Source organism: Cydia pomonella, chromosome 4 (genome assembly GCF_033807575.1).
Source record: "Cydia pomonella isolate Wapato2018A chromosome 4, ilCydPomo1, whole genome shotgun sequence".
Lineage (NCBI taxonomy): Eukaryota > Metazoa > Arthropoda > Insecta > Lepidoptera > Tortricidae > Cydia > Cydia pomonella.
Genome location: NC_084706.1, coordinates 28,546,753 through 28,569,357, shown reverse-complemented (window position 1 = coordinate 28,569,357; position 22,605 = coordinate 28,546,753). Strand labels below are relative to the sequence as shown.

The window sequence follows — 22,605 nt, the reverse complement described above, 5'->3', positions numbered from 1 at the left end:
GCAACATAGCAAAAATGTTAATTAAATCTTTAAAAGGATTTTAACATTTTTCAAAATGGTTTTAGCACTTAAATTCAAAATAGATCAGTTTGTATAATTTTTTATAGTCATATTAGTAGGAACATATAATTTTCGTTATATTTAATTTACTTAATGTTACTGTAGATAGTAAAGCTATATATAATATATTATGTTATTGAACTAACGCCATGTTTTGAAAAATGTCCTCTTTCCTTCTATTTAAATTATTAAAAAAAAATGTATATGTATCGAAAGTAAATGTGACGCATTTACCAAAACTTACAAGTAAGGACAATGAAGCATTTATACTACCTAGGTACATAAGATGTATATCGTAACGATATATCTGAGAGAATAAAAGTCAAGATAACAAAACTAGCATTGCCTATTGTATTTTACAGCAGTGAAAAATTACTAACTATCAGCACGCGTAAGAAAAACCCAATAAAGTGAGTGAAAAAAACTTTTTTGTACAAAAAAATTGGATTCGCTGGTCCCATCTCTCAGGTCTCAGGTCCCAATCCCAATATTTCCATTTTTTTACTTTATTCTCTCATGTATATCGTGTCCAATCATACCAAATGGGACAGAGTGAGATTTTTGTTATAAATGTAAGTTATATCGCTGTATGCACCGCCCCAAACATTCCTTATAAGGCGCTCCTACCCTACGTTTGAAGAGTACATTAGGTACCTCAGGAAAGCACACTGAATCTATAGTTCCAAGTACCTATTTTAAACAACCCAAACAAGATTGTAAAAAATGGGATTTTCTAAAAAACTATTATTTTCCAAACGACCGCCATAAAATTGTACACGCCAGCTGTTTATCACATTAGCTCGTGTCGTGCGGGAGCGCCGTCCGCGATATAATTATGTCACGGTGATGGTGATATAAATAGCAAGCGTCTGTCGCTGCGAATGGGTTTTAATAAATTGATCAAAGTTGATGTGTAGTTTTTGTCATAATTCTACCTCTCTTTTAAATTCAAATTTTGCATTTGAATGCGACGCACTTGTCCGGTAGAAATCGATTTTCATCACTACTCAAGTACGCGTTGGACTGTTTTCAAATTGTTTTTTTTTTTTTTTTTTAATTTATTATAAATATATCAAAAATGCAACACAAAAGATGTACTACAACAAAAGGAATTATAAATTAACATAATTATAAATTATGTTAACTGAAAAAATTATAGTTATAGCGGATGCATATTTATATCAGATAGATAATAAACTGATATGTACTTATGTTCTAAAACAACTTACTTTTAACTATTTTTTTTTTACTAGCCAACGAATTTTAAAAGCTTCGAATAGTTGTTTATTATAGTAACTAGGAACTCGTGTGAAAAAGGTATGCCTGGAATAGATTATGACCGAAAAACTAATATGAAACAGCGATTGAGGGCGTAAGGGGAGATGCGGACATTGGGGACAACTGAAATTAACTAATCTTAGTTCGAATAATTCTTATTGTTCGATCCGATATCATAATATATGTCGGATACGACAACAAAGAAGCAAACAATAAAAAAAAAAATTGTTCAAAAGAAAGTATTAATGCAAAATAAAAGGACTTAATGCCTAGGTATTTTCCAGCAGCTGTTTTTCTCCAAAGGTCGTCCGACATCCGCGGAAAATGTGAAAACACTGTAAAACGTAAACAATCGAATGCGTTCGTCAACAGTTTTTACGACTGTTTGACTGACTGTTTACTGTTTAGGTGCATGGTGGGGCAGATATATTAGAACTGTTATATTATGGATTAAATTTCCATGTTTCTCCAGAATTTTTAGGTTCCAATCTAGCATCCTAGACACCGCTGGAGAGGTGAGGTGTTAAAACACCTTAACAAACTTGACGTCGTCGATGGGAGCTGGTTAGAAACGTCTTTGGACAGAGAAGCAAGGCGGTCTTTGGTGTCGGAGGCCAAGATCCATCAGGTCGTCGCGCCACACCAGTTAGTAAGTACACCACAAAAGAAAAAAATAAATAACCGATATACACAATGTACATAAAAGAAGCAACAGACGGTCTTATCGTTGTGAGCGATCTCTTCCAGACAACCTTAGGGTAGCAGGATATAAAGAACAGCAGCATCAGACGAACAGGAGCAGTAAGTATGTATAGTATGGAATATTTACGATGTGATAGGTATTTTTAAGTAAATCAGACTACAAGACTACAAGAAACTTTTACTGTATAGGTAAATATTAATATTTCATAATAATTAGTAAAAAAATGTTGGATTTAATGCGTTGGTTGGCTACGAAGTAATAATAATTTCCTTCTAGCAGAAAACTTATATTCCCGATTTTAAAGATGCATATATCACTTGGGCTAAGGTTGATAGGGGTCTGAACGCGTTCCAAATGCCCCGTGCTCCAATCGTACATGACAGGGTATGCTAGGCGCGCGTCGACCCCGGGGAAGGTGCCTCGCGTCCCATACCCACACACTTCTCACTTAGGCTCAGGTTTATAAGGGCCAGCCGACGAGTTCAAATGCCCCATGATCCAGTCATAGATGACAGGGTATGCCAGGCGCGCGTAGACCCCGGGGAAGTTGCCGCGCGCGCACCCGAGCCCCCAGGACACGACGCCGATCAGCACCCCCTCGCTCACTATTGGGCCGCCGCTGTCGCCCTGGAAACAGACAATAAAAGAAAATGGCCGCCATTTTCAAATCTTAGTTCCAAATCGTACGATTGCATTAAAAATTTAGTATTTCAAAATATCTCTAGATTACTATTAGAACAAATTAATAGGGGGCGCCATAAGCTCTCAGGAAATTGCATATACTTAGAAAACCATGCCCCCGTGACCTGGGTGGCCGAGGGGCTTAGGCACCTGCCGCGTCAGCAGAGGACGCTGGTTCGACTCCAGCCTCCAGCAGTGTCTAGACACTGGCACAGAATAAATAATAGTCACTTGGTCACTTTTTCTTCGTATATGACATTTATTTCGGTATATCTCTAGAATAGTAACACCACAGTCACCACACACCAGGCGGGCTGTCGATATCGCTTGTTTTTTGTTTTCTCTGGTCCTCCAACGTTATTGGAGTACTTTAAGCTTTCTCATTCATATTAATTATTAATTCTAAGCAGTTATTACACTGCTATGGTTTCCGGGTGCGTGTGCGATCGGGACACCTCTTTGCTTTTATACGAGTATACCGCTATACATCTCGCTTGTACCGACATGTTACTGATTATATTATAGACTGACTTATCTGGCAAGCGTCCGGTGTATTCTGCCGAAAAGTTCCCGCGCAGATTATCGAGATATCTATCTATCACCTTGCGGTCCATGCCAGACTGCTTGCACAGCTTTATGGAGATGGTAGACAGTGTCGTTGACTGCAGGACAGTTGGAACAGGGTACCTGGCAAGCATCAGGAGTGTTCTGCCTGAAGGAATCCGCGCAGAACATAGAGGCAGGATCTATCGCCTTGCAGTCCAGGCCAAACCACTTGCACAGCTTCATGAAGATGGTAGACAGTGTCACTGACCGCAGGGCAGTTGGAACAGGGTACCTGGCAAGCATCAGATGTGTTCTATGTGAAGGAACCCGCGCAGAACATCGAGGCAGGATCTATCGCCTTGCAGTCCAGGCCAAACCACTAGCACAGCTTCATGAAGATGGTAGACAGTGTCACTGACTGAAAGGCAGTTGGAACAGGGTACCTGGCAAGCATCAGGAGTGTTCTGTCTGAAGGAACCCGCGCAGAACATCGAGGCAGGATCTATCGCCTTGCGGTCCAGGCCAGAACGCTTGCACAGCTTCATGGAGATGGTCGATAAGGTGACTGATTGGAGAACTGTCGCACTGGCGCCACCTTCCTAAAAAGCAAAAAAAAAAGACTATTAATGATTGGAGAGGGATACATTCACAGAGAAGCGAATGCCAGAATCGTCCTTAAAAAAAGTTACCATGCAGTCTGTAGCTTCAAGAATCTACCGTAAGTTCCCTCCCCCGCCCCCAGAAACAATGACACCCTGCGGGCTAAGCACGGTCGCGTTTTTATCGTCCTGTCACGTTCTAACAAGTATGTAAGTGCGAAGTGACAGGCATAGTGGCAGATGATAAAAAGGCAACCATGCTGCCACCGCTGCTCCCAATGTAGCCTTTTTCTCTTCTTTTATAGGAAGTATTATTCCTTATAGAATACCTGTCTCTTTATGTAAGCGTATATACCTACCCAATAAGATCTCCATGCCCCTTACCAACTATATCTGTCTGACTTTGTTTTATTTCAAAAAATTGACCATAATTTCTAATATCTTACCTTAAGTTTCCCCCATCCAGAAACAATGGCCGCCTGCTTCGAATGCAACCTTTTCTCTCTTCCTATAATCCTGATAGGCAGCACCCTGGCGGAGAATCGTAAAGGCGTGTACAGTCGCACCATGCCGACGTCGTTGACTTTGGTCTTGATCACGTACTGCGGGTGCACGAAGCTGTGTTGCACGTCGTACATCTCGCCGCCGAAGGTCTTGAAGGAGGAGCCGAGGCGGACGCTTAGGTCGCTGGCTTTGGCCCTGGGTAACGAACGTATGGGGTATTTTCAAAATTTGTGCGTACAAAGAATGGGAAAAAGAGACTGGATATAGACAGATGAAGATGATGATTAGTAGTATAACAGCGTTCTGCACATTGTCCGATACGATAACGGATATCGGATAGAAGTAAAATTTAATTTTGGCGTTAAAACTCTAGGTACATAGGGTCCCTTAGCGCACAAGTTTTTTGCAGAAATTGCGACGCATCTGGTTGACGTAACTGGTGACCGAAGATCCGGCTTCCTCGCACAACGTATCATATTGCGAATTTGCGATACAACGAGGAAATGCCGCCAGCATCCTTGGTAAAATGCCTCAAAAGCCTATTTTAGATTTATATAGTTATAGTTATCCTTCGTATATATCCTTAATGTACATATATTTTTATAGTAAATAAAAACTAAATATCATTAATATATTTATTTATTCACATAAAATTCTTTATTGAAAAAAACTTGACGCAAAAAAGGCGGACTTGATGCCATAGGGCACTCTCTATTTGCATCTGTTTTTTTCTAATTAGACACTATCCGACATCCACTATTGGAGAGGCATTTCAGTCATTAAAATAAAAAATATTACTTTGCTAATCCGCGAAAAAATAACGTCCTAGTCAATCAGTGTTAACCCATTATACTTACTTGCGTAATTGCACGTGAAAATACGCAAGTAAGTATAACGGGTTAGCACTGATTGACTAGCACGTTATCTTCTCGCGGATTAGCAAAGTAATATTATTGTTTCAATTAGTATGGATTTCCGCAAAGTAACGCCTGATTCTTTTCATTAATTTCAGCCATGTCTGTCCCCGTCAGCTGTCGGACCGACATTATCGGATGCATGTTATCGGATGTAGGATATCGGACTGTTTCCACCAGAGAATCTCTTCATTTACCGATTACCATTTGCGATTTTTTGGTTTGATTTAACATAGATATATAGATAGATAAATAAATTATTTGTATATACTAACACTAAATGGGATTTGTGCCCGAAATAAATGATTTCCATTTCAATTTCAAATACTCATTTTATCGCAATGAAAAACAAAAATGATCGCAAACAATTTTGCGGTATATTGGTTGAGAAACGGAAAGTGTACATTTTGCCATTATGTTTTTTCAAATAATTAAATGATTTTTGAGTGTTGTAGCACCCGAAAATGCCCACTTGGCAACTATTTCCATACATTTTAGCAAGTTTTCCCCAAGCCGACCCAGTGGCCATGACAGGCAGTGGAAAGCGTGTTAATTTCAATCATCGCCTCCCTGTTATACTAATTAATAAATATTAACTAATTGCAGAAGGTCGTCGCTAATCGTGGATTTACTGCCTTATTAATTGGTCAAGGCCAAAGTTGATTAAAGACGGCGAAGCCTCATTAGAAGAAAAAGGACTTTTTCAGCACACCAACTGATAAAGGCCTTCCTGATTGTAAAAAAACTAATTGAGAAAGTTGCATTTTATCTACATGTGGGGAAATTAATCAGATGCAAATTTTGAGATGTTTCCTTTTAGCTGGTAGAATTGACTTTTAAATGATATAATTTTAATTACGTTCATTTGGATTTGATTTGGTTTGATTTTTTTGGTATTTCATAGTTAGTATTTTCCTCGCGCGGGTGTGGTGACAAATTGTGAGTTTCAGTCGGAGGCAAAGTTTGTTTAACCCTCGTGCCTTGAAATTCTCGCAACGCTCAAGATTCCACTTCTCGAACCACTCGCTACGCTCGTGGTTCAATTTTGGAACCTTTCGCTTGCTCATCCGGTACCCATAGGTACCTATCAATATTAGCACGAGCGGTTAAACAACGCTTTAAAACAAATAACTATGAGAGAAGAATGTGTTCTAGTCTCTTTTTCCGTTTCGTTACCATTTTTAATAGAATTTGTATAGCTGTAACGGCGGCAGAAAAAATATATGTACACTTTTTAGGCTTCCTTAGTAACCTAGGAACCCTTATATTATAGTTTTGCTCCGTGCTCGTAAGTACTATCACAAAGCTGCAATTTGGCATTACTAATAGCACCCGTTCAAGGTCTATGGTGACAGACGGCTAACTACGGAACCCTACACTGAGCCTAGCCCGACATGCTCTTGGCCGGTTTTCTTCTATAGGGATGAAAGCTGTTGCATCGCGAATTTTATACGAGAATTTAGACATTTCATTACAAATCTCGCGTCAGCTCTTTTAAAATCAAACTAAAGAACCAACATAATACCTATATTTTTTTCGAGAAAGGAAAGAGTGTACCTGACTAATAACTAGAGTATCTGATACTTTTTAAACGGCCAAGAACCCAAAATGTTTTTTAATATTTAATATTTTTTAAATATAGGTATATAGTATTAGCACTAACAGATAAACCTTACATGCTAACACTCAGATTACATTTAGGTATATTTACTTCTTAACTTATAATTCAAGCAGAGGCAGAGGCAGAGGCAGACCTAAAAAGAGATAGTGGGATGACCTCGACGCTTTTTGCAGAGACTGGCGGGAACATACTTCAAACCGTGATGAGTGGCGGAAAAAAGGGGACCTTTGCCCAGCAGTGGGACACAAAATAGGCTTAAAAAAAACCCTTATAATAGCAATATACAATACATTTCATTATTTTATTTAGGTAGTTAGTTACATATTTAATTTTAACAATTTGAAGTATAATTTAGTTTATAAGGCTTAAAGTATGGCTATGTTTATTAGGTATGTGTCGGTAGGTCGACTAGTAGCAAACACGACTTCTTATCGCGAGCTTATAGTCACCGGCCGGTCGCCCAGTGCCATTGCGAATAACATTTTAATATTTTGTATAGTTCTACCTACCATAATGTATAAAAAAATATATATACTATCTAAGTACATAAAAAAATAGGAAAACATGTTAATGTGATTTTTATTGTCTGTTAGTTGATGGGGTTAATATACTTAACTAACTATCACTCAATAGGTACTTTTAATTTAAGTTCTTAGTTAACTTTGTTTTATTTTATTGCTTTTCCTGCTGCAACTATATACCTACGCTATGTACGCTCACGAATCGTCATAACTATTTATTGTGTCTAATATTGTAAACAACCTACTCATTAAGTGAAATGTAAATTTCTTTTGAGTAAATAAATGTCTTTAACCAGAAAGTTACAATATCTAAGTTACTAGACAAACACAAAACTTTATTCTAGCTCAAAGGCCTTGTCTTTTATACCTAAAGGTCATGTCAGACCCAGATTACAACTTTATGAAATTACTAAATTTTGGCTACTTTATTCGCAAACTGATTTCAATTTCACCGGGGCTTACAACAGACAGATTTACCAACATGTTTAAATAGCTAGTCTAGGACGATTTTTGAATTCCGAGTGCTCAATTTCGTGTAATTCCCTGCAATTTATCTCCACTACTAGGCATTTAAATTCTATTAATATAATTGAAAACGATTTCTATTGCTCGTATTTCTAAAATATCAATTCGCCGTTTTCCACAGATTTTTTAGTGACGAATTCAAGTGCTCGAAATTCAAAAATCAGCTCCCAGGGAGCTAAGATCACAATCGACCGCAGATAAACGAATCGAAACGCTGTCTCTATCGCATTAAGGTCTTGATCACATTGGTACAGTTCTGACGAGAGAATGTCCTTGGCCGAGTACCTACTGAGTACTCCCTCCTCTCTCGCCACTGTACTGTGATCAAGACATAACATGGAAGAGTCATATAGAGAGACAATAGAGTTTCGTTTTCTGCAAACGATTGTCATCTTGACTAGGCCCGAAGAGTCGGCAACCCGCGGCGCGCGAGTCCCAAGTGACTCTTCGGTGGTAGGATTGCGGCATATGCGCCTATTGAAGCAACCAAAAAAGTCACAATTTGAGTTCTTGGACAGTGGTCTAAGAACTCAAATTGTGACTTTTTGCAGTGGCAAATAACATTTGCGGCTCTTGAAGCAACTAAAAAAGTCACATTTTGAGTTCTTAGACCAATGAAAACAATATTTGCGGCTCTTGAAGCAACCAAAAAAGGCACAATTTGAGTTCTTGGACAGTGGTCTAAGAACTCAAATTGTGACTTTTTGCAGTGGCAAATAACATTTGCGGCTCTTGAAGCAACTAAAAAAGTCACATTTTGAGTTCTTAGACCAATGAAAACAATATTTGCGGCTCTTGAAGCAACCAAAAAAGGCACAATTTGAGTTCTTAGACCAATGAAAACAATATTTGCGGCTCTTGAAGCAACCAAAAAAGGCACAATTTGAGTTCTTGGACAGTGGTCTAAGAACTCAAATTGTGACTTTTTGCAGTGGCAAATAACATTTGCGGCTCTTGAAGCAACTAAAAAAGTCACATTTTGAGTTCTTAGACCAATGAAAACAATATTTGCGGCTCTTGAAGCAACCAAAAAAGTCACAATTTGAGTTCTTGGACAGTGGTCTAAGAACTCAAATTGTGACTTTTTGCAGTGGCAAATAACATTTGCGGCTCTTGAAGCAACTAAAAAAGTCACATTTTGAGTTCTTAGACCAATGAAAACAATATTTGCGGCTCTTGAAGCAACCAAAAAAGGCACAATTTGAGTTCTTAGACCACTGATGATGTTGTTTACATTTGCGGCTGTTTGAGATTCCGAAATTTGGTGATTTCTACTACGATTGGCTCTTCTTCTCAAACGTTTTTATTCATTTACACCTACATGAATAAAAACGTAGTTAGTATTTTAGCAATATGTTAATTTTAAGTTTTATTTTAATCTTTATATTTCAAAGCTTTGATGAGCCATGTTGCTTGAAATAAATGCAATACAATACAATAGGTAAATAGTAGATTGTATCTCAAGGGCGCAAAATGACCCATTTACGGCGTGGGCGTCGTATTGAATCCTGAACGAAACGAAGCATCCTATAATTGATTTCCAAGCGCAGCGAGGGATTCCAAAATAGAATTCTGAGCTTAGTGAGGGATTCAAGTGCTAACGCCCAAGGTGGAAATTATTTTGCTACCATGCGACACATACATTCAAATTATTTTTTAAGTTTCAAGATATTATTTAAGCTAAAATATTAGTATACAAAAAAAGTTAAAAAAATGTTTCTTAGAACAAAAAAGTGCCAGAAAACAAGCAGGGAAAAAAAGCTCTTTTCCGAATAGGTGATTGGAAAACACAATTTAGTCTGGGAATTGGGATGCCTTCATTCACCCGAATATTTCCGCATGACCATGAACACAAAACATTGAGGTCTGTAATCCTCTTTGTATTTTTATACCACGCAGCAAACCAAAACAATAAAGCCGTTTCCGGGACCCGCAGCGGTCCTTCAGGATTAGGGACCCTGTAGTTTAGAGTAGACGCCATTGAATGGAATTGGGAGCCCTACATAAAAGCCTCATGTAATACTCGTAACAAATGATGAGTAGAGTAGGTATGTTTCAAAATTAGAAGGAATTGTGTGGAGATGTCACTTAGAGCGTTCTCACATTGTTCGATCTGATATTGGTAGTCGGCAACGACTACAAAAAAGCAAAAATTAAAAAGGACCTCTTTATATTTTTTTGACATTTAATTATTACTCGTATTTGTTGTTCAAAAAAAGTGTTAATGAAAATATTACCGGCATGGTTTCGAGCGATGGCGCTATAACCTTTAGCCTATGCTCTTTTTTGGCGCCACTTTTTGATATTTAACAAATTTAACACATCTCAATAAAAGAATGTGGATCAAATTCCAATGCCGTTTTAAAAGTTTTAATCATGTGTCGAAAGATGGCAGTAAATTTACTGTGTCCACAAAGTTTTCTATGACAATCCACCTCTATTTCAAATTCTCTTTCCTTGAATATTCAATGCTAACTAATTTCTTGTTATTTCAGCGTGTCGTTTTAAAATGAGATTAGTAACTTCGATTGTATGGGAGCCGCTTTTAGGCGGCGAGTTCTTGCGGCTCATACGTATGCGGTCGCGTTCATATACTGAAGTGTGGAAGCGCTTGTGTGTTTTTAATATTAAGTCGGTGGCAAACAAGCATATGGCCCGCCTTATGGTAAGCAGTCTCGGTAGCCTATGGACGCCTGCAGCTCCAGTGGTGCTGCATGCGCGTTGCCGAGCCTAACACTCCGCACCCTCGTTGAGCTCTGGCCTTACCGGCAGGAACACAACGCTATGTATGACCGCTAATTGCCTTAAACCTTCTGGTACTTAAGTTGATGTAAGAACTGCAACAAAATACGTTCTAAACTAAATTGCAGGAACAGAACAAACAACGTTGTATTGAATGTAACAAGCCGGGGACAGACACGTCGCTCCTAATGCGGCGGATATTGCACGTTTCGATCTAAAGATAAATTCCTGCGACTGTCGTAAACTCCGGTCTGGACACACAGTGTGGAAAAGTAGGACAGCTGGAGGCAAAGTTTTCCCCTTTAGGGGCATTATAGACAAAGTACCTTTCACAACAAATTCCGCAATAAATTGTTTGGAAATTTGGGGCACTTTATAATTTCTCGAATACAAACTTACTAATTTTCCCGAGGCGCAATGAGCAGTATTTAGATTTTATTAAACCTGCTGGTGGCGTTATTGCGCCAAATTCCCTTTCGGCGTAACCTTTTTCACATAAAACCTCTAAGGTGACTTGCTGGCCACCGAGACAGGACCCTGAAATATTGACCGACTGACAACTGACTTCCCTTGAAAGTTAATCACCGCAAGTTTAGCATCGAAACTATTATTTTGTTATTGATTCCGCCGATTGAAGCTAATGGATAATATATCGCCGCCCCACTAAGTTAATAATCGCCGCTCGCCGCATATCGAAGGAATAATTAGATTTATAAAATAAAGACGAGGACTATGGACCAACGGGGTAAGTCACCTGCTAATACAAATTTTACAAATGTATATTTAGATTAATTTTTGAAACATCGTAGTATCGGCCCCAGCTCCCGTTATTATCCAGTTCGATTCCTCAAAATTCTAGTCTTTACGACAAACTTTATCACCTGCTATTACATTGATATTAGTTTCTGCCCGTGAATTCGTCTGCGTACAATGATGAAATTATCCCGGGTCTCAAATCTCTATACCAATATTCATCTAAATCAGTTCAGTGGTTTAAGCGTGAAGAAGTAACGAAAGATAGACAGACGGAGTTACTATCACATTTAAATTATTAGTAGGGATTGATATGATAAAATCGCTTGCGATCATTAGTCCCCGCGAAAAACTCTACGAATCATCTCATAAGGCATGAGTATAAAAATAATAACCAATCAAAATAAGATTTAAAACTTAAAATTGACCTTAAGAATTTAACTTTTCTCTTCTCACTGTGGTACCGGGACTCACAGGACCAAACGTATGTCCCCATTTTGCAGTTTTATTTGACGGCGCTGTTTTGCATCGGAAAAAACACAATTCTCTCGAGGATAGATCGAAATTGTTCTCTATTCCCGACCTAGAGGGGACGGGGTTCGATGCCTGGCGTCGTTCTTATTGAACTCTGACCTTAGGCGAATTGAATTAAACTAAGTTACCCATCTCAAAAATTAAAAATCCATTTCATTTTTAAACTTTAAATTCAAATTGATCTGGAACGTGGCATGGTTCAAGACCCATGACAATGTCATACGTACTTGTTATGATTGTTATGAAGATCGAGTTGATCTGCGATGGCATCATGGTTGCATTTCTATCACTTATCGCTATGCCTGTCACTTTCGCACTCACTTACTTGTTAGCCCGCTGGGAGCCTATTAGCCAAGATGAAAATCGTGGATAGAAAACGCCAATTGAAACTTAAATAATATATGAAAATTGTTCACGTGATTTTTGTAGCATGTTTTACTATATGTTTAAATTTTTAGGCGTTTAATTTGTCATCTTGATTAGGCCCCTTGATCTTAGAGACCCAAGGGGGCCAAAGGATCTATAAAACAACGCAATCTCGCAATCACAGATGAGTAGTATAAGTAGTAGTGACTTTAAAATAAAAGTATTTTTGGCGATAAACACTTGTATCAAGTATAACTGTATCTCTAGTGTAAATTACATTCGATAGCGTATCGTAACTTTCGCGTTTGCGTTAAGTCTCATTTTGAATGGGATTTAGAAACAGCGCGCCAAGCGGGACGTTTTGGAAACTCCAAATCCCATACAAAATGAGACTTAACGCAAACGCGTACGTCACGTTTCGCTATCGAATAATTTTACACTAGGGGTACTGATGACAGAAAATAGAATAGAATAATTTTTATTCGTAAACACAAACAAGACACATTAAATTACATGATATAACAAAAACAAAGAAAGTACAAAGTGCCACGAAATGGCCTCATCTCAGCATGTTGCTGGTGGCTTCCAGCGCTGATCTTCCGATGAAACCATCAAGTGAGAAAAATCACGAAAGGTAACAGACAAGAAGGAAAAAGACATAAAATAATATAGAGTGAACAAATTGAAAAATAGATAAAAGATAACGACTAAATTAAGTAAAGATTATTTATATATCAAGCATCGTAAACATAACACTATATCGGTCCGGTCCAACCATACCTTGGCTGAACATTACAGCTGCATACGCAACAAGCGCCAACGGTAGCTACACGAACTAAAAGGCAATGACAGACCAGATATCGAGAGTCCATTTTATCATTTTACAAGATTTTTATATTATGAAAACAGCATCAGAGGAAGACGAATACTAACAATAATACTCAAACAAGTATGGCATAACAGGAATGGTGAACTATTGCTATGCAGAAGGAACAAAAACTTGTGGTAAGCGTAAGTAAAAGCGTCCAAACTACAGGCAGCTAAAATACTTATTTTTTGTAAACTTCACGTCACAAAGGCCCTATTTACACTGTTTGTCCCGGTAACTCGACTCAAATTCACTTGTTTAACCTACGGGAATCCTCGTATATTCACGACTGATCAATTTGCTCCGGGGTGCCGCGTGTGATTGTAAGGGATTCACGCCTGTATTGTTTAGGCCAGTTATACGTTTGGGGAGATGTCTAGTTAGATGGGTTTAGCTGGTTATAGACAAACGGAACTCCTAGCATACGGTCATGTAAGATAAAGATGAGTACTGCTAGTAATACGAGACTGTATCAATATGATTACAAGTGACTATGTAGGTAGACATATTTAGCCACTTGTAACCATAGCAATTTAGAAAAAATAAGGGCAAACGATTGGTGGAAGTTCGTAAAAGGACAAAAACACTCGAAAGCTCTAATCAAAGGGTTCAACAGCAAAACTGCTAGGGAGCTTCTAGGGCTCAAAAGACACAAAGCCTGCGCGGTGACCAGAATTTTGACTGGTCACTGTAAGTTGAACAAACACATGTTTCAAATTGGGAAGAAACAAGACGCGACATGCAGGTTCTGCGAGGAGTCCGAGGAGACTGCAATGCACATTCTCTGCTCCTGTGGACCACTAATGTTAAAAAGAAGTACCCACTTAGGGCGGCACGTATTGCAACCCTATGAGGTACAGAACATTGAGGCCCAAAGAATCTGGAATTTCCTGGATTCAACGGGCATCAGTAATGAACTTTAAAGGGCTGTCACAATAGATCAATGCCTGGTCGACGTGGCACTCAAAGGCTCACAAACTAAAATAATAAATAAATAAAATAGGTAGACATAGCCTACGGGGATACTTGTTTATCCATGACTGATCAATTTGCTTCAGGCTGCCGTGTGATTGTAGGGGATTGACACCTGTAATTATTGACAGGTTCAGACTAGTTACAACCGTTACAAGGTTACCTATCGCAAGTATCGCAACTTCGAGTTTCTATTTGTCCGATGTTTCACTTGCCAAATCATTTTGCTTCGGGCTGCCGTGTTGTTCACAATTCAGGCTAGTTGTACGGGGTAACAAACAACAAACAAACAAACATTCATTCAGCAAATAGGCCACAGGGGCACTTTATATGTCAAATTTTTACAATCATAAAAATAACAATACAATTACAAATATGGAATCAATTAAATATTAGATACTTTATTAGAGATGTATACAGTCTGTAAATGTCGATTTACAAAATAAACTATGGTAAAAAATACAAACAACAAACACTAAAATTCTTTAGAGATGTAAAAGTCTGTAAGTATCCGAGATAAAATATAATTTTGAAAAAATATCATTAAAATATCCTTAGAGATGTAAAGGGTCTCCAAGGCTTGAATTCTTATATAAATAATTAAAAGACATGAAATTAACAAACAAACAAAAACCGAATGAAGTGTCTCACGTTAATGCCACTCAAAAGTAAAGTTACATACTTATAACATAACATGTAGCCCGTGTAAGCTTAAACAGACCGGTCTCCACAAACAGCACCTGTTCACGCGTATGACGCGTATCTCAGCCGTCGCCTCCCTCAACCTTCATTCGGGAAAGTGGCGACCCGATCAATGACACCACCGGTAGGGTTGTAACAAGAAAAAATGGAATATTCTGCCAAATATACGGACGTCACCCTAAAAAACGTGCATTTCTTGGACGGTAATTTTGCCAAAACTCGTCACTTCGCTATATGTACTATCGTGTAGACATGTGTAAGTAATGCGCGTAACATCACAAATGAGATATCACTCAAACGCGTAATATTGCATTACGCATCACCCCGAGAAACCAAGCATTACTTCAAACATCACTCGAGCACATGACTGCTATCGTGGACGATATACTTGCCATTGCCACAGTATAAGAATACCCATTAAATCCCTTATTCTAAAACTTTCCGTGGGCTGCTAGCCCCTTCTTTCGCGACGTTATACTGTGGCAACACCATAACTTTGCCTTTAAATTTTTAGCTAGCTTACCACTAGGTAAGTTGAGGTTTATAAAAAACGCAGATACTAACCAAGTCCCGCAATTCTGACAAATGATAAAAAATCTGACATTCTTCAAATCGGGCCGAAGGTCTAAGGCTGGCTTTTATGGAAGTGTTCCGTCCTGTCACGACACGACGTCTTGATGACACTCCTAACGGAAAAGAAGTTCCAAGGGTCATGATTCTACGAATGACAAACGTCTACCTTGCTTGCGGCGCCATCCAGCGGTGGACGGTGTAACTAGTGAGTCATGTGTGTCGGTATTCTACTAGCACCATCTAGGTATTGGCCTGTGGTCGTGATGGTGTTATACTAGTCTATTTTCTTTAGAGTAAATGTTACCTTAGAAGGCAGTGAGCGGCTGTAAGCAGCCATAAGTCCGTGATGACAGAGCCTCCACAGATCGGGAAAGTCTTCTCTCGCAGCGAGATTTGCCAGGGTACGGCTTCGATGGACGTATTCCGTCCTGACACGATGCGACGTGTTGATGACACTCCTGAAGGCAAAGATTGCGTAGATTGATCTTGTATTAATCTGCAATGAGTTCAGGGTTCATAGCCAACCTGTCAATCGTTTACGCTCCGTAGCGAACTAAACGCGACTGTCACTGTCGTATAGACACAAAGCATGTCATTGTGATCGCACAAGCGATTCTCACCTTGTTGGCTAGGCACCCAGGTCATTCTCCAAACGTTTGGAGAAACCGAACACAGCCCGCTAAGCACTGAGCGGATGGCCGGGCATGCGCGGGATCGCGGATCTTGAATCGTTATTTTTAGTAATTTTTAACAAAAAAAAGAGTAATCGATGAGTTTTATTAAAAATAAAATTATGCGTTTTTAATACCAATTTTCATGTTAATAGCTTTTGTCCAAAAACAGTTATAATTTTTAATGGTTCGTTTTAGACCTTAAATCTGTCAAGCCATTTCCGCCAGTAGAAAAAAGCAATAAATTTAAAAAATGTAGGCGCGAAGGCCTAGCATCCCATAGAATATTTGAATTCCGCACCTTTTTGTACTGACAAAATTGTTCAACCAGCTATATAAATGTGTTTGTATTTTACTATTACTGAGCAAGTGATTTAATCACGTTTCGAATCGATGAAGTTAGGTACTAATAAGGCCCGGGGTAGCTAATCATATTTTTTTGGCATGCGTACCATTTATATTTTTTACAACCTTTTATTTACTTTCACCTGTACCCCTAGTGTAAATGTGATCGACATCATAACGTGACGAACGCGTTTGCGTTAAGTGTCATTTTGTATAGGATTTTGAGTTTCCAAAACGTCCCGCTTGGCGCGCTCTTTCGAAATTCAATACAAAATGAGACTAAACGCAAACGCGTACGTCACGTTTGGAAATCGAATTTATTTACACTAGGGGTACTGACCGTTGTCTGTTTGTAATCAAATCTTGCAAGTTAAATTTGATCCACTTCTCGGTTTCCGATTGAGCTGAAAATTTGCATACATATGTAAGTCGTGTGACAATGCAATATTATGGTACCATCGAGCTGATCTGATGATGAAGACAAGAGGTGGACATAGGAACTCTGTGATAAAACAACGCAACCTAATGGTGTTTGGGGTTTTTAGAATTTGCTCGATGAGTATTAGTTGCCTGTGGAAAGAAAAGTACAGTCAGCGATAAAAGCTTGTACCAAAAATGAAATTTTTTTTTTTTTTTTTTTATACCACGACGGTGGCAAGCAAGCATACGGCCCGCCTGATGGTAAGCAGTCACCGTAGCCTATGGACGCCTGCAACTCCAGAGGTGTTACATGCGCGTTGCCGACCCTTTAAAAATCTGTACACTCCTTTTTTGAAGAACCTCATACTGTAGACCCTCGGGAAAACCTCGGCAGGTAGCTCATTCCACAACCGGAGCGTGCGCGGGAGGAAGTTCCTCTTAAACCGCACAGTGCGTGACCATTTAGGTTCTAGGGTGTGAGGATGAACATCCTGCCGACGGCGGGCGGTGCGGTGATAGAAAGTAGCCGTGGGCATCATGTCAAACAATTCTTCAGAGCACAGCCCATTGTACAAGCGGTAGAACACACATAAGGAGGCAAAGTCTCTCCTTAGACTTAAAGGTTCAATACCGCTTGTGAGTTTGGGATCGTCGACGATTCTTACAGCACGTCTTTGAACTGAGTCGAAGGGCCCAAGCTGGCATCCAGGTGCTCCTGCCCAAAGGTGACAGCAATACTCCATATGGGGTCTCACTTGCGATTTATAAAGTAGCAGTCTTTGCCCTGGAGTAAAGTATCGCTTTGCTTTATTGAGCACACCGAGTTTTTTAGATGCCAGCGCAGCCTTCCCTGCCAGATGACTACGGAATTGGACGTCACTGGAGATGTCGACACCGAGGATCCCAATACTCCCTGACATGGTAAGGGCTGTGCCTTGGAACTGTGGGACCACAGTAAATGGGGTTTTCTTAGCGGTAAACGCGCAAACTTGTGTCTTTGTGGGGTTGAACCGGACTAAATTATCCCGACCCCACACCGAAACTCTGGATAGAGTACTCTCAATATCCGACACAAGGTTTTCACGGCTCTCCAGCACCTCAGAACGAGGGATGTTAGCGCGGCCTGTGTAAAAGGCATCCCCAGTGCTATCGTCCGCATAGCAATGAATATCGCCGATAGACAACATGTCATTGATGTGCAGCAGAAACAGCGTTGGGGATAGCACAGAACCTTGCGGAACGCCAGCGTTAATGTCCATGCTATCAGAGCAGCTTCCGTCTACTACGGCTCGTATGCGTCTGCCGGACAAAAAGCTAGCGATCCACTCGCATAGACCCTCCGGCAGTCCATATGATGGTAACTTCGACAAGAGACCCCGATGCCAGACCCGATCGAACGCCTTCGCTATATCCAGGCTAACTGTCAATGCCTCACCTTGACTCTCAATGGCCGAGGCCCAGCGGTGTGTGAGATACACTAGAAGATCACCAGTCGAGCGACCATGGCGAAAGCCATATTGGCGGTCGCTGATCAGATCGTGTTCCTCTAGGTATCTCAGGAGCTTCGCGTTAATTATACGCTCCATGACCTTAGAGAGAAGGGAGGTGATAGCGATAGGCCTGTAATTCGATGGGTCCGATCTATCGCCCTTTTTTGGCACGGGATGCACAAGGGCCGTCTTCCACGAAGATGGAACATGCCGTTTGTTGCTGGAGAGCGTGAAAAGACGCGCTAACACGGGACACAACTCAGGAGCACACCGCTTTAGCACAACTGCAGGTATACCGTCTGGCCCGCTCGACTTATGGACGTTCAGGGATAGCAACTCCCGCCGAATATCCCTCTGCGTGATAGAGATTTCTGGCATAGAGTATGCGCACCGCGGGATGGTGGGCGGCACGGCGCTACCGTCGTCGTTCATAGTCGAGTTCGAGGCAAAAAGAGTACCAAGAAGATCGGCTTTCTCTTTTGCACTGTGGGCCAGATCACCATCAGTTTTACGCAGCGGTGGTAAAGACGACTGACAGAAATTCCCCTCGGCAGCTTTGGCAAGAGACCAGAACGCGCGACTCCCAGTAGGGTAGCCCGCTAGTTTCTCACCAATTCTGCCGACGAATTCGTATTTAGCCCTGGCAATGGCTTTTTTACTGGACCTCGAGGCAGCGTTTAGTTTACGTTTCACATCAGAAACGTTCGGATCCTTATTAGCGACGGCCTTGATCCAAGCCCTGTAAGCGGCCTGCCTGCGTACTGAAGCTTCTTTACAGGGCCGATTAAACCAAGGACGCCTCTTTGCTCCCGCAGCTATTACCGAGTTGGGAATGAAACAATCCATTCCCATCAATATTGTCTCGGCGACATTAGCTGAGCAGGAGTCAGGATCTTCTGATGTGAAACAGAGCTGCTTCCACGGGTACGCTGCGTAGAATTCACGCAGTCCGTCCCAATCTGCTGACTTATACTGCCACACGCGTCGCGAGCTAGTTGGCCGAGGTGGATCGGGCCGCGCGCATGGTACCTGTGTCCGGACGAGGCAGTGATCGGATGAACCGAGGGGCGCGTTCACTGTTACGGAATATCCATCCGGGCGTGTGGTCAGCAGGAGGTCCAGTAGAGAGCTTGTATGGTCCTCGATGTCAGGTATTCTCGTGGGAGAAAGTACCAGTTGTGAGAGACCATAGGCCAGAGTAAATTCGTGAGCAGCCCTTCCCGCATAGTCGGTGGACCGGGAACCAAGCCACTCAATGTGGTGAGCGTCATAAGCGTCGTGAGCGTAAATTTTTGCCAAAAACGTATTTAATACTAAATAAATACCTCTTCTCCCGTCAGACTCCTCCAACATATCCTTTTCATTGTCTGTAACAAATAAAATATACCATTTCGTGAATTGTAAACGTATGCGCCTTAGTTACTCGTACTTATCACTCAGCGAAGCGTAAAGTTACATTTTGTGATAAGACCAACACTGATAAGGTTGGGTAGAAATCATCACCGGCCAAACAAAGTAATGATTTCTACTACCCAGTCGGCGTCGTCGGCGGTCAATGGGTTAAATGACGATTTAAATTATGGTGCAATTAAATTTGTATTTATTAAATCAAGGGGTAGACACCTATCTAAGGCTTATTGACGAAGCACGAGTGAAGTGTGTCCGTTTCAACTAGAACAAACATGCTTTCTTATGTCTGGCTGTTGCGCATTTTTTAACCGATTCCTTAAAATTGAGCAGGTTTGTTGTATGTATTAAATATAAGAGCTAGCAACTAGGTATGCAGTCTCCCGCCATTCTGGATTTGGTATCCGTCAATGTTATCTTCTGTTCTCGTGTCTAGTAAAAAATAAAGCTTTACATATGTCGAATATTATCTGTAGGGCTAAAATGGTCGGCTCTTTATCATTTGTCACCATGCCTGTCACGTTCTAACAAGTATGTAAGCGCGAAAGTGACGGGCATAGTGACAGGTGATAAAAATGGAACCATGCTGCCACCGCAGGTCGTACTTAATAATTTATTACACCAAGTTAATTAGCGATATAATATTTGTGATGAGGATGGGTTCAATAACTATGGATTGTTTTGTCAATTTAGTTTCGTTTTAACGACGAAGTCACAGGGGAACGCTGGGTTACAGCTCACAGTAACAGCACCAGCGATTGATATTAGTTTGGTAAATAAATAAAACCCAGACAAAAAGAAATCTATTTTAAAGTTAAACGCTGACAGTCTCATGTCAAATTACATCCGTGACAGCCTAATTATAAACTAATACGTAACGTAACGTCTAATTATAAACCGCACTATTGAAAAGAGATGTAAAAATTTTCATTGTTTTCTGTCCGAGTTTAAAAATCTACTTTTTTCGTGCCAGACTGTGCGTTTTATACGAGCGTACGCGTACGCGTCATCCTGTCAAATCAAACAATGCTGGAAGATCTAGTTTTTCAGGTTGAGATCTGTCTTAACCTGACGATTTATTCGTATAAAACCTTGTCTTCTAGAAAGCCAATTAAACATGTTGGCTAGACCTGGACAATCCCATGCAGGCCGTGCAATGGCAATCCCACGCAGGCCATGCAATGACAATCTCATGCAGGCCATGCAATGGCATTCCCACGCAGGCCATGCAATTGCAATCCCACGCAGGCCATGCATTGCCAATCTCACGCAGGCCATACAATGCCAATCCCACGCAGGCCATGCGATGCCAATCCCACGCAGGCCATGCAATGCCAATCCCACGCAGGCCATGCAATGCCAATCCCACGCAGGCCATGCAATGCCAATCCCACGCAGGCCATGCAATGCCAATCCCACGCAAGCCATGCAATGCCAATTCCACGCAGGCCATGCAATGGCAATCCCATGCAGGCCAAGCAATGGCAATCCCATGCAGGCCATGCAATGACAATCCCATGCAGGCCATGCAATGACAATCCCATGCAGGCCGTGCAATAGCAAAGTCTGGAAATGTCATGAGTTAGCTTGGACACACTCTATCTACAGAAATTACCTGAAAAATCATAAAATCAAAAACGTACCAATGAGTTTATCCAGCAGCTTGAAATACTGCACTTTGTAAATATCCCGAACTCGAGTGGTGTTCAGAAATTCCAGAATATTCTGTTTATTCATCTCCACCTCGTTCGCGATTCCCGAATAATCTATACTTTCTTCCTGTCCGTTGACAAGCACATGTAATATGTAGAATACGAGCACGCGACACATGACTGATGAAATATCGTAAAGGAAAATAGGCGTTGAATGTTTTGATTGCAATTGTTTTATAGGTTAAGAGTAGTGGTATTTTTTTTGGATTTATTACCTACTGGTGAAGTGGTAATAAATCCAAAGATCCAATCCATAATCCATAGTGGTAGTGGTGGTGGGTGGTGAGGCGGTAGAATTTAACTTGAGATTCCGGTGCAACATATAATTGTCTTAAGGTACTTAGTTAGATGTCGCTATGCGTATATATGCGCTGCACTGTATTGAGTATTGAGCGCTAAGCACGATTATATTAGTGTAGATAACGTTGCATACACATAGCTTTGATGACTTACCACTACACATTATAAGCCCCCCTAAGGTGTGTAAACAAAAAAGAAGGTGCGGAAAAATTTGCGCTAAGGTTAAGAGCGATTCAAAAGGTCGCAAGTTCAAGTCCTGCTTGAACCGGTAAATATTTCCATATTTCCATCAATTTAAAACATTATTTCATAATTAAAAAATAAGCTGGCAGCAGGAACTAAGGCGAGAAGTGATCGACTATTTTATTGCGCAATAATCGAAAATATTTAATTGTAGAAAACTAGTAGGTAATTAAATACCAGAATCTGCCTAAGCTAATATTGGACCAACTTGAACAGAACAAAGTGAGGAGGTGTTCTTATAAACGTATAATTTTCATATAAATTCGACATTAAGGTAATGATGATATTGCCACATTTGGCAATGCAAATGCCTCGCAGAATTAGTGGTCTAACTCTTAGAAAGTAGAGATAAATAAGTCATAAGTCATAAGTCATAAGTAATTTATTAGTAAAACCAATTTACACGTTATAATTATTATAGAGCTTATTTACATACGTCGCAAAATATACAATTCCAAATCAAAATCAATAACATTAATATTAATAATATAAAAAAAAAAACGCATTACTTAACATCCTATTCGCGGAAATTTAAGTATTCATTATAGTCGTAGA

At 40.3% G+C, this 22,605-nt stretch overlaps 1 protein-coding gene across 1 annotated transcript; it reads right to left on the bottom strand.

Moving 5' to 3' along the window:
* Positions 1-2,257: 2,257 nt before the first annotated feature.
* Positions 2,258-21,649, bottom strand: LOC133517398 (trypsin beta-like). Its single transcript, XM_061850701.1, has 6 exons — positions 21,439-21,649; positions 19,714-19,755; positions 15,767-15,920; positions 4,314-4,566; positions 3,712-3,867; positions 2,258-2,668 (listed from the first exon to the last, which is right to left on the bottom strand). Exons 1-6 carry the CDS (start codon positions 21,623-21,625, stop codon positions 2,486-2,488), a joined length of 975 nt encoding a protein of 324 aa, XP_061706685.1. The 5' UTR covers positions 21,626-21,649; the 3' UTR covers positions 2,258-2,485.
* Between the last annotated feature and the right edge of the window lie 956 nt (positions 21,650-22,605).

What these genes read in the sequence shown, in the direction of transcription:
- LOC133517398 (XM_061850701.1), bottom strand. Translation starts at nt 21,625, where the DNA reads ATGTGTCGCGTGCTCGTATTCTACATATTACATGTGCTTGTCAACGGA. An exon ending in GCCGCTCACTGCCTTCTAAG is followed by an intron (nt 4,567 to 15,766) that starts GTAACATTTACT and finishes TTCGTTACCCAG; the next exon opens with GGCCAAAGCCAGCGACCTAA. An exon ending in ACACTCCTGATGCTTGCCAG is followed by an intron (nt 2,669 to 3,711) that starts GTACCCTGTTCC and finishes GTCTGTTTCCAG; the next exon opens with GGCGACAGCGGCGGCCCAAT.